The 15702-nt window shown below is 34.4% G+C and overlaps 2 protein-coding genes across 4 annotated transcripts; one reads left to right on the forward strand and one right to left on the reverse strand.

Annotated features, from left to right (window-relative positions):
• The first annotated feature begins 2710 nt into the window (after positions 1 to 2710).
• On the forward strand, positions 2711 to 5363 carry LOC139810456 (uncharacterized). 3 transcript variants are annotated; one of them, XR_011731340.1, is made up of 6 exons: positions 2711 to 3528; positions 3608 to 3845; positions 3930 to 4138; positions 4222 to 4381; positions 4491 to 4673; positions 5004 to 5363. XR_011731340.1 is itself a non-coding variant. In XM_071774007.1 (6 exons), the coding sequence occupies exons 3-6, from the start codon at positions 3662 to 3664 to the stop codon at positions 4589 to 4591; spliced, it is 654 nt and encodes a 217-aa protein (XP_071630108.1). In that variant the 5' UTR covers positions 2711 to 3126; positions 3339 to 3528; positions 3608 to 3661; the 3' UTR covers positions 4592 to 4683. The 3 variants fall into 3 exon arrangements, 2 of the variants coding, with proteins under 2 accessions (XP_071630108.1, XP_071630107.1); XM_071774007.1 differs by lacking the exon at positions 5004 to 5363 and having other exon boundaries at positions 2711 to 3126; positions 3339 to 3528; positions 4491 to 4683; XM_071774006.1 differs by lacking the exon at positions 5004 to 5363 and having other exon boundaries at positions 4491 to 4683.
• Positions 5364 to 11202: 5839 nt separating this feature from the next.
• LOC139810070 (uncharacterized) lies at positions 11203 to 14345 on the reverse strand. Its single transcript, XM_071773400.1, has 2 exons — positions 13485 to 14345; positions 11203 to 12651 (listed from the first exon to the last, which is right to left on the reverse strand). The coding sequence occupies exons 1-2, from the start codon at positions 14292 to 14294 to the stop codon at positions 11203 to 11205; spliced, it is 2259 nt and encodes a 752-aa protein (XP_071629501.1). The 5' UTR covers positions 14295 to 14345.
• Between the last annotated feature and the right edge of the window lie 1357 nt (positions 14346 to 15702).

The following is a 15702-nucleotide window of genomic DNA, read 5'->3' on the forward strand; positions in this document are numbered from 1 at the left end:
GTAAAACAAAAATCATTATTTTTAATTAAAGCTTACAGAATATTTTAATGCCACAGCAATTGCAACGCTAATAATGGTACATGGAGAATTAATAAAATTATTTTTATTACAAATCTCATAATTTTTATAAGAAATCTCGTCAAGATTGAAAAAAATATTGTAAGATACTTTATTCTAAATACATTGCGAGTACATTAATCCGTCTTATCGTCCGGCAGCCGGTAGACGGACTGACTCTCCGATCCGTACTTTCGACAGGCCCGCTACGCACACACACGCGGTCGAGGCATGTCACCTGTATGTCGATCACGTGATAGAGCGTTCTCGATATTTCCAGAATCCAGATCTTACAATATTAGTGTACAATCTCTATTTATTTTTACGAGGAATTATCTTGTTTTATAAAGTTTCTATTACATCTTATGTTCGTCGTTGCCCCCTCCCGTCACATTTTTTATAAATAATTTTTAATATACTAAATAATTTTTTACTAAATAGAATATACATATACATACCACTTATTGCTAGTACTCTAGCTACTGATTTTGTTTCTTCCTTTGTCCGGAAATCTTTCCATGTTAGACTCACAATCGAATTTACTTTTTGTTTGCTCTTCGGTATGGTGGATAAAGGAATTATATCCTTCATGCCACTTTTCATCCACCATATCAAGACAAATTGTTTCTTCACTGGTGGTATTACTTATTTCACAGATAAATTCACAGTTTGAGTAATAGATATTGTACGAATGAAATACAAATGTACAATTAACACTTTCTGCTATAAATTGAGTAACATAAAGACGTGTGAATCTCCGAAACACTAGAATTAGATCGCTAACTTTCGGCTTAAGCAGACCTGTGTCGGGCAGGATTTTCCGTTCGGTTTCTCTGAAGAAAATTGCGGCGACAATACGAGCGTCACGAGATTTTCGTTGCAATCGCCAACAGTAATGCCAATTGCCAAGTGGAAGACCACTCGTTTCCATGAAAAATGGTGGAAGGGATATACGCACCCAATGAAGAGGCGCGTACATGTGCGCAGTGAGTGGCAGTACGCGCCTCTTCATTGGGTGCGTGTATCCCCTCCACCATTGCTCAGGGAAGCCCGGTCGTCTTCCATCTGCAGTGACTTTGCCAAGTGAAACATAATCTCAATTTTCACTCGTTGGAGATCATAATACTCTTTCCATTATTCCTGCTCTTGTTTCGTGTCTAAAGATAAAATGTCTAAAAAATCATTTCAAGAATTAAAGAAAACTCAAAAATATAAACGTTTAAATGAGTTCTTAACAAGTGCAAATGACAATAATAAACCGAATGATTATTTAGAACCTGAGCTTCCAAATCAAATGTAAGTATTGTTTATTTTCTTTCGTCACACAATAATCTCGAAAATTATAATAATGTTATTTAGTTATATTAAAAACTACGAAAAAAATACTATGTAACTAATTATCACATACTTATACAATTTATGATTAAAAAAATATATTTTAGATCTAAATTTTAAATGTATTTGTAAACTTGATATATCATTATAAGAATATCATATCGCTTTTTAGGAATATAACATTCAGTGAGAATGAGGAAGAAGCAAATGTCGAAGAAACAGATAATATTGAAGAAGAAAGAAATAATACAGAAGAAGAAGAGGAGGAAGCAATAGAAGAAGAAAGTGAAGAGGAAGAAAGTGAGGAACAAGAAAGTGAGGAACAAGAAAGTGAGGAGGAAGAAGAAGAGGAACATATTGATAGAGGAATAGGAAACGAACATCATGACATTGAACATGGCTATGAACGTTTATATTTTGGTGCTCCCCCAGATAGCACAGCTGATCGTTATGAATTCGAAAAGACTTCACCTTTTCAAATTCTTTAAGAATACCCGTAATTTGTCCGAAATAAACTCAAAAAGAATTCCTTCAAAAAGAATTCCATAGAAGTGACTTCTTATGGAATTAATCTAAATGGTCTTAAAAGGAATTCTTTTTCTATTCATAATAGGTTCGAAGAGAATTCACTTAATACGCATGCGCAGTCTATAATGCTTTCTCGAGCCGTCTCGAGGCAGCATTGCAGCGTTTCTATCAGTTTCTATTTGTCTTCTCTGGTCTTCCTGGCGGCTTTCTCGCTATTTCGCGCTTCTACGTGCTTCTGCGTCGGAGAATATTACGCTTGGACGTAATATATTTACATTAGTTGGCCGTAATTGACAACGTACGTATTGGCACGACCGTTAATAATTTTTGTCGTCGAGAAGAAAATTTGAAGGTAATTAAATAATTTTCTTAAATTAATTTCTTGCAAATACTCGATAACCTCATCATCACACACGTTGTGATATGATTAAATTTACATCTGATTTCGATTTTTACTAGGTTTTTACTCGAGATCGCACATTTTATAAACGATTCAACTTAACCTAACCTAACCTATTGTTCTGATTGTGAGAACTCGAAGGATTCGAGCTGGCTCGTCACGCCTATACATTGCCAAAGGTAAAACCTTATATTGTTCTGATTGTGAGAACTCGAAGGATTCGAAGATTATTTTGCAACATTTTCTTCCTGAAGAATATTTAATTCACTTTAACAGTCTCAATTGTGCTATACGGATATTGTGCGATCCTCGAAATTGCTACAGAAACAACGCTTATGCTAAAGAATTGCTGATTTATTTTGTACAGCAATTTAAGACGTATGGGGAGCAATATGTTGTGAGTAACATTCACTCTCTTATTCATTTAAATGAAGATGTAAAGATGTACGGTCCATTAGATTCATACAGTACTTTTGATTTTGAAAATCATATGCAAGTGTTGAAGCGAATGATACGAAAACACACTAATCTTTTGCAACAAATTCATCGACGACTAATCGAAAAGTACAGTTACGATCAACATCCTCAATATAAGAAGAATCAGCTGAAGATTTTGAAGCATCCTATACTCAAGAAGCCAATTGTGTCAGAACTTCCTTTGGGTTGCCACAGCGAGCACCGAATTCTACAAATCCGCATGTTTGAATTATCAAATAAAAGGCCAGACAACTGTTGCTTCCTGACTGATGCAACTATCGTGATGATTAAGCACATTGGATTAATGGAAAATAAGATTGTTGTTCTTGGTAATAAATTTCTAAACAGATCTGATATTTTACATTATCCGTGTCCCTCAAGTAACATGAATATATACAAAGTTGAAAATCTGTCACCTTTACAAATGTGGCCTGTACAATGCATTGATCGTAAAGAATTTTTAATGACAATCGAGAACATTACTTACGCCATGCCTCTTTTACAAGATTGATATGAGGTGATGTGGAATCATACTTTGCAGATGCAGACTTTGTAGTATTTTTTGACGACTTTTGTAATCTCGTACCAGAAAATTGGATGGATTTAGAATCAAACAAAGTTTTTTGGCCTCCAAAACAGGTCAAATTTAATAAAAACAAAATGCATTATCTACATCCAAAAGATGACTGCATGGCTTATATATGAATGCCGTAAACGTTTGGGACCTTTTGGTGCGTTTTTCTCAAGAATGTTAAATATTTAGAAAATATTAACTTACTGTACACAAATGAAAACTAACACTTTTTGCAGAGTCTTTTCAATTAGCTAATCAAGTAGAAGATCACTGCATGAACGTATCTACAAATGAAGATACTGATGACGTGTGACAAAGCTATTAAGGCATCTGAGGCACAAAAGATACGAAATAGGAGAAAGCCAGCATGGCTTCGGAACGAAACGTTGGCGTCGGAAGAAGAAGTAGCAGAAGAAGTAGAAGAAGAGGAAGAAGAGGAAGAGGAGGAGGAGGAGGAGGAAGAAGAAGAAGAAGGTAATGTAAAGTAAATTTCCGATGAAATTTATTTTAAAAAATAGCAACATAAATATACGTAACTAAATATAATATATTTTGCAGTAACCGAAGAGATATGTAAAAGAGATGGTACTGTAAACTCGTTTGTGTTACCACCATCTAATTATCAGTCTACAAATTCGGATAAATTCGGTGAACTCTCTCCAGTAAATGCAAAATCGACAACTGTTAACTTTCCTTTGCAAACTGTTGAAGAATTCGAAGAATTTGAACGAAATCTTGTCGAGTCCTTGGAAGTACAAAAATTCTACGTAAGAAATTATTTAATTGTCATACTTTTCTTTACAATACAAATGCTCAAATCGTAATGATATATTTGCCTTTATTTTTGCAGATTAATGAGATAAAGATGATCGGAGGATCTGATGCAGGCAAATTCACCAGAGCCACATTGCGCTTCTTAATGTCGAATCAGCTAGCAATAAAGTATTCTTGGTCCGGTCAAAGAAACACATTAAAATTTCAAACTACTCGAATTTCTCAACTCATTGTCGGTGAGTTAATAAGCAACATTTTCTTCTTCAGTTTTTAGATTACCAAATATTAATGTTTAACTTTTACAATATCTATATACCTATACTTATACAAAACATTATATTGCAGAAACCATCTCGAAAATGAAGAACGTTCCTAAGAACGACATTGGGATATTTGTTAAGAAGTGGCTGCAGCACGCTAGTGACCGGATAAAAAAAAAGACCTAGATTATATTATAGGTAGATTCAGGAAGCACATTTTTGGCGCTATTTTCAACTTTTATCTCGCTCGATTTGTACAAGCGATGATGTACGTATTATTTGTAACGGTATGAAAATGAGTTTAATTTTGATTTAATATGAAAGAAAACTTAATTTTATTTTGTTTTATTATACATTAATTATTTTGCATCGGCCGCTCGACGGAACTCAATGAGCCCGCTTTCGTGTTATAAACGTTACAATGTAATCGCGTGTAAATGTGCTGGACGCGTATACCGCTCGGGACATAAATTATCTAATTAAACACGATCGATTTTCCAAAACTCGCCTTGTTGCCCCGGCGAAAAAGCTCATGCGTTACTCACCGCTATTCGTATAATTATATTCTACTTTTATGTTTTCCTTCCAATCGCTAAAGACTCTCATCCGATGAAGCATTAACGGGACGCGCGGAAGTGCGTCCGAATTCCGAAATACAACGATCGTCGCTGCTTCTGCGAAGTAACAATATGTTTGTAGAATTTCGAATCGTTACTCGATCACTCTTTCGGGACACTTTTATATTTTCATAATATCATATTATACATTCATTATTTTGCATATAAAATTTTATTTTACGCATGTCTGTATGTACGATAAATATGTCGCTCATATTATACGAATCGTTTGTTATAACAATATGATACTTACAATATTTCAAATCTGTATACCAATTTAGTAATATAATCATTAATCGATATACCTGAATCATGGATACTTCTATTTTATATTTCCTATATTTATATTCTTAATTTCAGTGTTTATAATCCTAATATTCTGTCTGTAACATCGGATAAGAAAGAATCCTTCATAATCTATCCGAAAACAGTTTCTGCATCAGAAAGAACATAAAATGGATTAGTACATTTTATGTTCTTTCTAATGTAGAAACTGTTTTTGGATAGATTATGAAGGATTTTTTCTTATCCTTCAAATACAAAGGAATTATTTTTCTATTCTATGAGAAATCGCAATGCATTCGAAATAGTGCTTAGATAGAGCTCTATTAGAATACTGTCTAAACATAATTTCGAATACATTACGAATTCTTATGGAGTAGAAAAGTGATTTTTTTTGTATCTGAAGAAGAACTCAGAACTGGTGACGTAGGAAAGAACTCCTTTTGAACTCTTAAGAATTCTTTTAGAACAGAAATGATATATGGGAAAAGAATACATTTTAAAAATCGGGTTTTTAAAAAGAATTCTTTTTCAATTCTCCGTGCGGCCGCCCTTAAATATCTCACAGAGTATGCTGTTAATTTTGACACTTGCTCTTCGTCATAATCTCAATATGTCATGTCTTGCTGACATAATAAATGTCATCAATTTACATTGTCCAGCTCAAGGTTTAAAAAAAATTCTATTTTTAAATTTAAAAAAATTTTTTCTCTTAAGGAAATCAATATAAAAAAACATTATTATTGTGACACATGTGATCGCGAATTGAGAGATGTCAATGATATTTGTCTATTATGTACAAAACCAAAAACTTCTTATTTTATTCAAATGCCTGTTATCAAACATTTAAAAGACATGTTAAGTTGAGTTGGATTTTATAATAATTTACAAGGACGATTTCAAAGACCTGTAAATCAAAATGATATATCAGATATATATGATGGGTCATACAGACATTGGATGGATAATGGTTTTTTGAAAAATCCTCATAATTTTTCTTTAAGTTGGTACACCGATGGAGTACCAGTTTTTAAATCTAGCCAAATTAACATGTGGCCTATTTATTTAAGTATTAATGAATTACTTTTTAAAGACCGAAAAAGATTAGAAAATACTCTATTACTTGGACTATGGTTTGGGAAAAAAAAGCCTGTTGCTAATTTATTTCTGTATAAATTACGTCCAGAATTAGAACAAATAGCTCAAGGTATACAAGTCTTTTTACCAGGAGAAAATAATCCAATCTTAATGAAAGGAATTCTATTAATAGGTACTGCTGATCTTCTTGCAAAAAATCAATTTATGAATTTTACACAATTCAACGGTTATTATGGTTGTCCTACATGTTGTATTAAAAGTGAAAATTTGGCACTTCTTCCGAGAGGATCGATTCATGTTTATCCCTATGTAAATAATGTAATATTTAGAACGTTACAAGAATGTATTAATTGGGTTAATGAAGCTACACCAGAAAATCCCATAATGGGTATTAGAGGTCCGACAATGCTTTCAGTATTAATGTCTGATTTTATTAAAGGAATGGGAATTGATAGGATGCATGCAGTTGATGGAGGTGTTATTAAAAAATTATTAAGTTTAATGTTTGATCCCAAATATAATGCGGAACCTTTTTCACTGTATGTAGTTAAAGATGTCATAAATAGTAAACTAGCATTAATAAAACCGCCAAAATTTGTACACCGCATGATACGGTCTGTCGATGAGCTAATTCATTGGAAAGTATCAGAATTAAAAACGTGGTGCTTTTTCTATTTTATTCCTGTACTTGAAGGTGTGATGCGACAGGATTATTTTGAGCATTATCTTCTTTTAGTGACAGCAGTAACTCTACTTAATTCTGAAAAAATTACGCCATTTATGATAGATGTAGCTGAGGATTTTTTTAAACAAATTTGTTAGACAATTTGAAACTTTATATGGTTTAAAGTTCTGCTCAATTAATGTACATCAATTACTGCATTTACCGGATTGTGTAAGAAGGCTTGCACCATTATGGACATTTTCATGTTTTGAATATGAAAATATAAATGATCAATTACTAAAATTAATACACGGAACAGGCCATATTGCTACACAAATAGCTAGATCTCAAATCGATCGACGTATCAAAATGATACGATTAATGGATCAGTTACCTGAAGGCCCTATACGAGAATTTTGTTTAAGTCGGAAAAAGCAGGTAAAAATTCTTGAACAAATTTCTGAAAACTGTTTCACTGTTGGTACATATCAAAATGTGCAACCAATACCAAATAAACTTATTAATGGATTACATAATCTTGGCATCTTCCAAAATGTTGTAATTTTTAAGTATTTTCGTTTATTGAAAAATAGAAAATTATATGTATCGAAAATGTATCAAAGAGATTTGCAAAGTCATTCTTATATTGTTTAATATATAAATGATAGTCGATTACAATTAGGATCAATTTTGTATTTTATTAAAATAACTAATTGTAATTGTGTAAGAAAGCCGTGTAGATGTAATGGAAACCATTATGTTGTAATGGAAAAATTGTGACAGATAATATATTAATAGTTCAAGGAAACAATTTTATGTATGATAGCAACACTTTTCTACACAAATGCCATTTGTCAAATAATATTGTACTAATTCCTGTAAACAATATTACAACAATTTGTGTTCTTATGAATATTAATAACCAAATGTATGTGGGTATTCCTGTCAACCAACAAGAGCTTGAATAAATAAATACCGGTCCATATTCAATTATCGTAAATTTATTAATATTTAAATATATGAAGATAAGTAATTATAAGAAGTAATAATAAAAATAAAGATGTTTCGTAATAGTTTTGTATATATTTAAAATTTCCTACTTTTAGTTGCACATATACGCATGCGTACTCATACATACACACGCACATTCTTCTAATTTTATTTTGAATTATTCATTTTAATAAATAAAGAAAAAAAAGGGAATAGTATAGAAAAATACAATTTTATATAAATAATCATTTATACGTCATATATAAAATTATTTTTTTTAGTTATCAATAATATAACTATTATTAACATAATAAAATTCCTTTTAATTTTGTTTTTACTATTTTTGATTAAATTAATAAATAGAAAGAACCGTTATTATAAACATTTATTATAATTGTTATTATAAACGTTTAATAATCATATATAATATTTAATCGAAAATATAACAAACCTATAATATATATATAATAAAAACAAAATAAATAAAAATAACAGTTCTATATATATTATATAGGTTAAATTGACATCACAACAGATTAAGAAAACGTTAGGAACATTAAAGTAGGAGCATGATTCCTTAATTCAAACAGAATTGTCAGATTCTAAATAGGAGCCAGAGGTTGAAGAGGTTGAAGAGATTCAAAATAGGGTGATGTGACTGCTTAAAGTATCAAAGTAGGTGTTAGGTCAAACATTTTGGTCGAAAGTAAGTGTTATATTGAACATTGAGGTCGAAAATAGGAGAAAAATTTCGACTCGGGAACGTCCTGAGGCCGTGCGGTCGCGAAAGTAATATACGATCAGATTCGATTTGACTAGTGGTTCCTCGGTAGGATTGCCGGAATTTACAGAATACGCGTGATATATTATATAAGCGTGCACACACGTCAGGGACGGACTAACATCTTGATTTATGACGACCAGTCTTCACTCTCGTTTTCCCATCGGATTTTTCTCACAATTAAGATAAGTGTTGTCACTTTCCACCAAGATGCGGTAAATATCGAAATATTCGTACTTTTAAACGTTTACGATTTCAGAAACCTTTTTGTCATGGGCGACTAACCCATTTAGAGTGGACTGCAATTTTACAAAAATATTCTTATTATCCTGAAAATATGTTGTTATTCACACGAATAATTTAAAATTAATCTTTGTACATCATCACATTACAATTTACATGCAAACATTGAAAATCTATATTGCATATGTTTTCTCCCATTTCGATGCAAATGCATTTCTCGTAACATTTTCATAATATTTTTTTATATACCACTGTACCATCTCTCATATTAATACCAAAGCATTCGTGATACGGCGAAACTAAACATTCAAATCACAAACAGCAATAATAGATAACAGCATTATATGAATTTGCTCTCCGGCAAAAAGAGACTTATTAGATAAAAACAACTCGGATTAGATGAATTAAGTCTGGGCATGCATATGACTGCAAATACAACTTAATTTGCATAAAAATATGCGCGCTGACTGTGTTAGAGACTTTAAATGAAGATTGTCGAGCCGTAATTGCGAGAAGAGTGATAGAAATATCAAAAATAATCGACGAATTATTAGGGAAAAGTATCTTTTTTTTTGTACGTCCCGTACAACGACTGTGAAAATTCTTCGCCGCGACCGTTATGAGAACATTTTGCGATATTTACCGTGGCATGAACAACGAGTTAAGTGAATCACGGCCTTACTGACGACAAAACGATTTTTCCCTGTTTATCAAGAGTTTAATCCCAGCGCGGCTTCTGCATTTCGGTCCTTTCCTGTTTACACAAATCTAATTTATGAACAGGGATGGAAAGAAACGCGATTTATTTTATTTTTCGGCAATGAACGACTAATTTTTTTTTTCATCGATAGGTTAAAATATTTTTTTGAAAATATGCTGTTATGAATATATAATTTTGGAAATACAATATAATTACATAAAGTGACTTCAACGCGCCGTTGTGCATTTTCCAAAAGGCGACCGAAGCTCGATCGTCTGTAGGTCAGTCGCGCCGCTAAATTACAAGACTTACCTAGCACATCTGATTGACAAAGTTTCCAAGTTGATACACATCGAGAAATTGGAGTCGAACTAAATAAGATTTCATACGTTTTATTAAAAAGAAGTTCAAGAAGATGATTAAAGCTTATAAGTTTGTGCGTTTCATTGAAGTATTATGATTGTTTCGGTATTTTTTTCAAGTGTCTTTTATTTAGATCGTTTCTATTATTCAATGAAATTCGATTAAGTATTCTTCAATGTAAAAAAAGAAAACCAAATGCAGCACGTAAGATAAAATTAAAATTATGTTATGCCGCGTCGCCGGTTGGTGACGGCTTACGGCAAAACGTTTATTATTTTCGGGATCTCTTGACCTTACGAGTTGGGACTCGGTAGGCACAGGCGGGCAGACTAGGAAGCGGTCGGGTTCGCAGGTGGAACGGGGGTGTAGGCGTCGTTAAATGAACTTCACTTCGTTTTACTTTATATTGGAGCTTTATTTCAGCGCCCCTTTTACACTCACTAACTTACACTTGTATTTGCCTTTCACAATTACTATAACTCGCACGCGCTTTGTAAACCTTCGCGACACGGCTTACGAGAACGGTCACGGGCAGAGTCTCCGGTGTATTACTCTCCGTCGCGGCTTCTTCGACGGTCCCTTATATTGTTTTGAGTTATGCCCTGTCGGCGCTTTTCTGCCGGGTTCGACGGTCCCCCGAATGAGGTCGGTCAGTGACCGAGCGCATTCGCAATTTCGCTGTACTCCGCGGTTCCGCGATTGTCGAAATGCGTTATTGCACATTCTTATGCATATCGCAATAGTTCGATTGACGCGGAAGCTTGATGAACTTCCGCGTCCGCGTCGGCGTAAATTGAGGAGTCTTTCGAAAGACAATTTCCTTGAAGTCTTTCGAAAGACTTCTATAATTTTATTATAAATAATTTAATAATTACTCGTTGTAATTTTAGATTACAACATCCCTCCCCCGTTAAAAAGAGAAAACGAGGTTCGCGAGTTTTCGCTATATTCTTTAATTTATACTTTGTTGTATACCCATTTCTATATTTTTCCCTTATATATAATTTACATTTTATAATACCCGTGTACAATATTTTGGTATAATCGTTTACTATTCTATTAGAACCTAGTACTTACACTACGTTTTAAAATTGGTTTCGGAAATCCGTATGGTCGAAATGATCTTTCTTCGTCGTATAATGTAAGTGGTGATCGTGGGTTCTTTTTCTTTTTTATTAATACGTATATTACAGTGCTTACTATGGCTAATGTAATTATACCGCTCGCTGTCATTGGGTATATGAATTGTTTTCGGACGTAAAAATTTCGGTCGTCGTCCTCTAGGTCAGTATTCATTTTTTGTATTTGTGTTTTTAATTCTGTCAGTTCAGCTCGATGCTGAGTTAAATCGTCCGTTGTCTCGTTCCGTAATGTGATCGTTTCATGGTCATATGTAAGCGAAATATTTACTTCGGGTAAATATGTCTCTATATCTGTCTGGTATATTGTCTCTTCAGCTTGTACTGTCATATCGGTTGTCATTAGCTTACACTCCTTTTCCAGCGTAATTTTGCCAGTGTTGTTGATTATCTGCTTCTCCTCGTGTTCATTACATTGTATAAGTATTGGTTGTTCAGTTACTGTTGAATACAGCCAATCGTGTGGTCGTCGTAATGAAATCCACTTTGTTTGTGTTGTAACAGTGTGTCTGAATTTGCACATTTTGTAGTAATGTTGCTGTTGAACATACATTTGTATCTCGCACGGTGTGTTTCCATCTATACGATATACCGGTGTATTTTGTGTGCATACGTACTGTAAATTGGTAGACGTACACTTTGCCAGATAATCTTCATCTAAAAGCATGTAGGTCACTCTTTCTTTGTCTACTGCTATTATTTTATTGTCGACTCTTACTGATGTGAGTATATTCTTGCGCGTGAGCACAGGAAATTCAATAACGCTCATTATATCGTAGAGCGGTGGTGTGATTAGGGGAAAAAGTAAGACGGTATATATTTGATTATTCTTGTAGAATGCCTTTATTGTCGTGTGTTTTTCAATCGTAAACCAGTCTTTGAGGTGGACTCTAAACGGGAAATATGATCCCGGTGGCAATTGCTGACTTGCTGCTTTCAACTGCCAGGTGATATCCTCTACTGGCATTAATTTCGGATGCATTGTTCCCTTTCTTATGCATGCCAAATATTCAAGTATGTTCTCGACGTCGCGGATTAGATCTGTAATTACCGCTATGCCAATTTCAAAATGTTCTTTTATTTCGTCCTTATTAAGGTAATCTGTAAATCGTTTTTCTAATAGATTACGATTTCGTTCCATTATGCCTTCTAATTTCTCTATATGCCCTATGGTGGCATTCATCACCTTGATCTGATTCTGCATTGCGTGGTGTAACGTTTGTTGATTGTTTCCCAACAGTTGCAATTGCTCGTTGATGCGCTTTTCATCGTTTGCATCCATCGTTCCGAACAGTGATTTTGCTATTGAACCTATTCCGTCCACTAATCCCCTCCTTGAGTCTGTCGACGTTTTGTATATTGTGTTGATCTGCGTGAGGATTTTTGTTAAATAGTCTAATTCTTTTCTTGCGATATTTTCAAAGGTGAGGCACGTTTCCTTATGCAGTAATTGTAAAATCTTATTATCGCATGTAATTCTTGCTTCCTGTAGATATTTTTCAATTTGCTCGTGTCTTCGATTTAGCGTTGTTAAGGGGACTAGGCAAGGTTGAAAATGCAAAAATTGGCTTGTGTTTAATGGTTTATAACAAGGCCGCGAATGAATATAAAACTTTTTTATTGTTTAGGGTATTAATTATAACATTATAAAATAAAAAAATCCATGGAAAGTCGTTCCCAGATCAATAATATCGGCGTCCCAATGTATTAAGGAAAACTGTCGAATCCACGGTTTTACCACGATTCCAGTCGAACGGATAAAGATTTTGGCAAATTCTAAGAATATTTCTTCTCCTTAGGCTTCCCTCTATCGATTATACCTAAAAAATTAAAAATAAAAATAAAATTAACAAAATGGCGTCCAAAAAACAAAAAATTTGTAAAAATTCGAGTTATTTGTTATTATAAAATTGTAGCAATATTTTTTTTCAATCTGATTTTAGGTATAATTCATGCGTCATAGTGTTTTACAATTCCTGTATAAATTTCAAGTTGATATCTCTATCGGTTCTCGAGATATCGTGGTAAAATCATCAAAAAATGTAGTTTCGAGAAAATCGCATTCAAAGTTTCGGTACAATATTTATGTTAGAACGGTCGTACTCACGCGGTTCAAAAATTTCCTGCACTGTAGAATGCAGTCTCCAAAGTACTTTCAGTTTCAGCAGCAGCCGCAAAACTCCTTTTTTTCTCTCGTCGAGCCTGTTTTGTACTGCTAAGCTCCTTTTTATCCGCGCCTGCCAAGCGAATACTGTTTTGCTCTTTAGACATCTCGAAAGCACGCGGGCCCATTTGCAATCCTAATGCGCTCATTATGTCCAGTAGATGAATGTTGCCATCATTAAATATTGCAACTGCAGTATATGTAGCAATCTCTACGATTTCGATGCCGCTGAAAGATTCTTTTGGGGCTATTTTCCACACGACCGAATGGAAGCTTTCATTGGCGTTTTGTGTAAAGTGGCCCACGCATCTCTCCAATAATTCGTCGTTAGTCAATGCTTCATACACTGGTTTTATCGCTTGTTGTACATCGCTATGAAGTGCTGGCTTATGTTTATACTCTGCCAATGTGCCAGTCATTTTAGCTTTTTGCCATGTACACCAGCTATCTGGTCCAGCGGGGCAGTGGTCATGTTGTGGCGCATCATCCGCAGAACATTTGTGATAAAATGTTGCCCATATAGCGTTCTTCATGCTTTCAACAGTATCGTTACTTCTGATTGCGTTGCCGTAGTGTAGTGTCAATTCTTTTATAAGAATATCTGTCAATTTGCCTCGACCACCAAGGCCTTTTTCTGCTTTTTTTACGTTACGTAACCTGCTACCCATACGTTTCTGCACGTGGCCAACGCATTCTCCCTTGAAAATCTGAAAGTCTGGCCCGTAAGGTTGTATATTTTGTATGGCTGAGAACGTTTTCGCATCTCCGTCTCCAACATAGTGCTTGTACTTGATTTTGTATTTCTCTTCGGATCGTTGGAATATTTCGCACGTGGCATCGACTTCCATTTTACCAGCGCTTCCTTGATGATTCTGTGAACATGTTTCTTCATGTTTATCCAGCCATTCTAAATATTCTGGTGTACCACTACGAGGCTCCCACATCTTGCATGCAGCACAGTACGAGGACTTTATATTTACATCAAGCACTTTTCCTGTAAAGTTACCGATGACAGCAACAATGCCGTGTAAAGACTGAAATCCTCGTTTTCTCCAGCTGCCATCACCTGAAATTATAATACTGTCGGGGTTACCAGTCAATTCGATTTCTTCATTCACTGCTCTCATCATTGATAATTGAGCTATCGCTGAAGCTGCTTGCTGCATGGATTTAACCATTTTGTCGTATGTCCTACGAACAAGAAAATGTGGCAGGTTCATTAAACCGCAAAACCTTATAAGTCCTGAGAAACCGATGCCCAACATTCTCATTGCAAATGTAATACGCATATTCACATCATAATTTTGATGACTTATTTTCGGGCACGAATCTATGTAGCGAGGTTCACACTTTTGGCACTTTAATTTAATTTGGAAGGCTAATCCAACATGTCCGACTGTACTGAATTTCATATTTCCTTCGCAAACTTTGCACCGAACGTATTCACTTAGCACACTAAAAACAGTAGCAACGTTTATAATTTCATACGCAATGTTCAGGTTCTCACACTCGCTTGTATCGCGATCTGAACTCAATTTCCTCTTCGACGCAGTGAATGGCCCCGGATTATCGTCCAATTTCTCGTAATTTTTATTCACTATCTGATTGCCTTGGAAGCGTTTTTTACGCGGTCGCCCTGGACGGACATACGGCGCCGATTTCTTTTTTCCGCTCTCTGACGAAGACATTTTTGTAATAAAGCGATTGTAATACGACAAACTTTCAATACATTAGCACAACCTCTCTGGGAGTCGATTATGTATAAACTTTAAACGAGGTGAAAATTAAAAACAAAATAATAAACAGAATAGAGCATGTAAGCCGAGCTAGATGTGCGTGTTTATTATTCTTTGTGTCAACCGCAATATATACAATTAGAAACAGAAACGTTTCGACTTTATTATTAGGTCGTCTTTAATGTGTCGTTACAAATTAAAACTTAATTCTACATATTGCATAGAAAACGTTAGAAATTAGAATAATGCTCAGACCGTTCGGTCGGGACCGACCGCGCGAATATCTGCGTTCGGCCGGCCGCGCGCCACATTACGTTTTACGCTCTCCTGACCTCAATTTTGCGAATTTTTCAAAAAAACAAACGGGAAGATATTTCTAAAAAATCACAGTATCGGAATATGCAAAAAACCGAAAATCGATTTTTTCAAAATTTTAACCTTGCCTAGTCCCCTTAAATCAAATTTAATGACTAACTTCCATGTCTTCCGGGAATAGTGCATTCTTCCAAGCTTTTCGTAA

Source organism: Temnothorax longispinosus, chromosome 3 (genome assembly GCF_030848805.1).
Source record: "Temnothorax longispinosus isolate EJ_2023e chromosome 3, Tlon_JGU_v1, whole genome shotgun sequence".
NCBI lineage: Eukaryota > Metazoa > Arthropoda > Insecta > Hymenoptera > Formicidae > Temnothorax > Temnothorax longispinosus.

Bases quoted from the DNA above. Each gene is read 5' to 3' on its own strand.
- LOC139810456 (XM_071774006.1), top strand. From the start codon at position 3,662: ATGAAGATACTGATGACGTGTGACAAAGCTATTAAGGCATCTGAGGCA. The intron at 4,139-4,221 runs GTAAGAAATTAT...TTATTTTTGCAG, and splicing joins TGGAAGTACAAAAATTCTAC to ATTAATGAGATAAAGATGAT. The intron at 4,382-4,490 runs GTGAGTTAATAA...ATTATATTGCAG, and splicing joins AATTTCTCAACTCATTGTCG to AAACCATCTCGAAAATGAAG.
- LOC139810070 (XM_071773400.1), bottom strand. From the start codon at position 14,294: ATGGAAGTCGATGCCACGTGCGAAATATTCCAACGATCCGAAGAGAAA. The intron at 12,652-13,484 runs GCTCGACGAGAG...ATCCTCACGCAG, and splicing joins AGCTTAGCAGTACAAAACAG to ATCAACACAATATACAAAAC.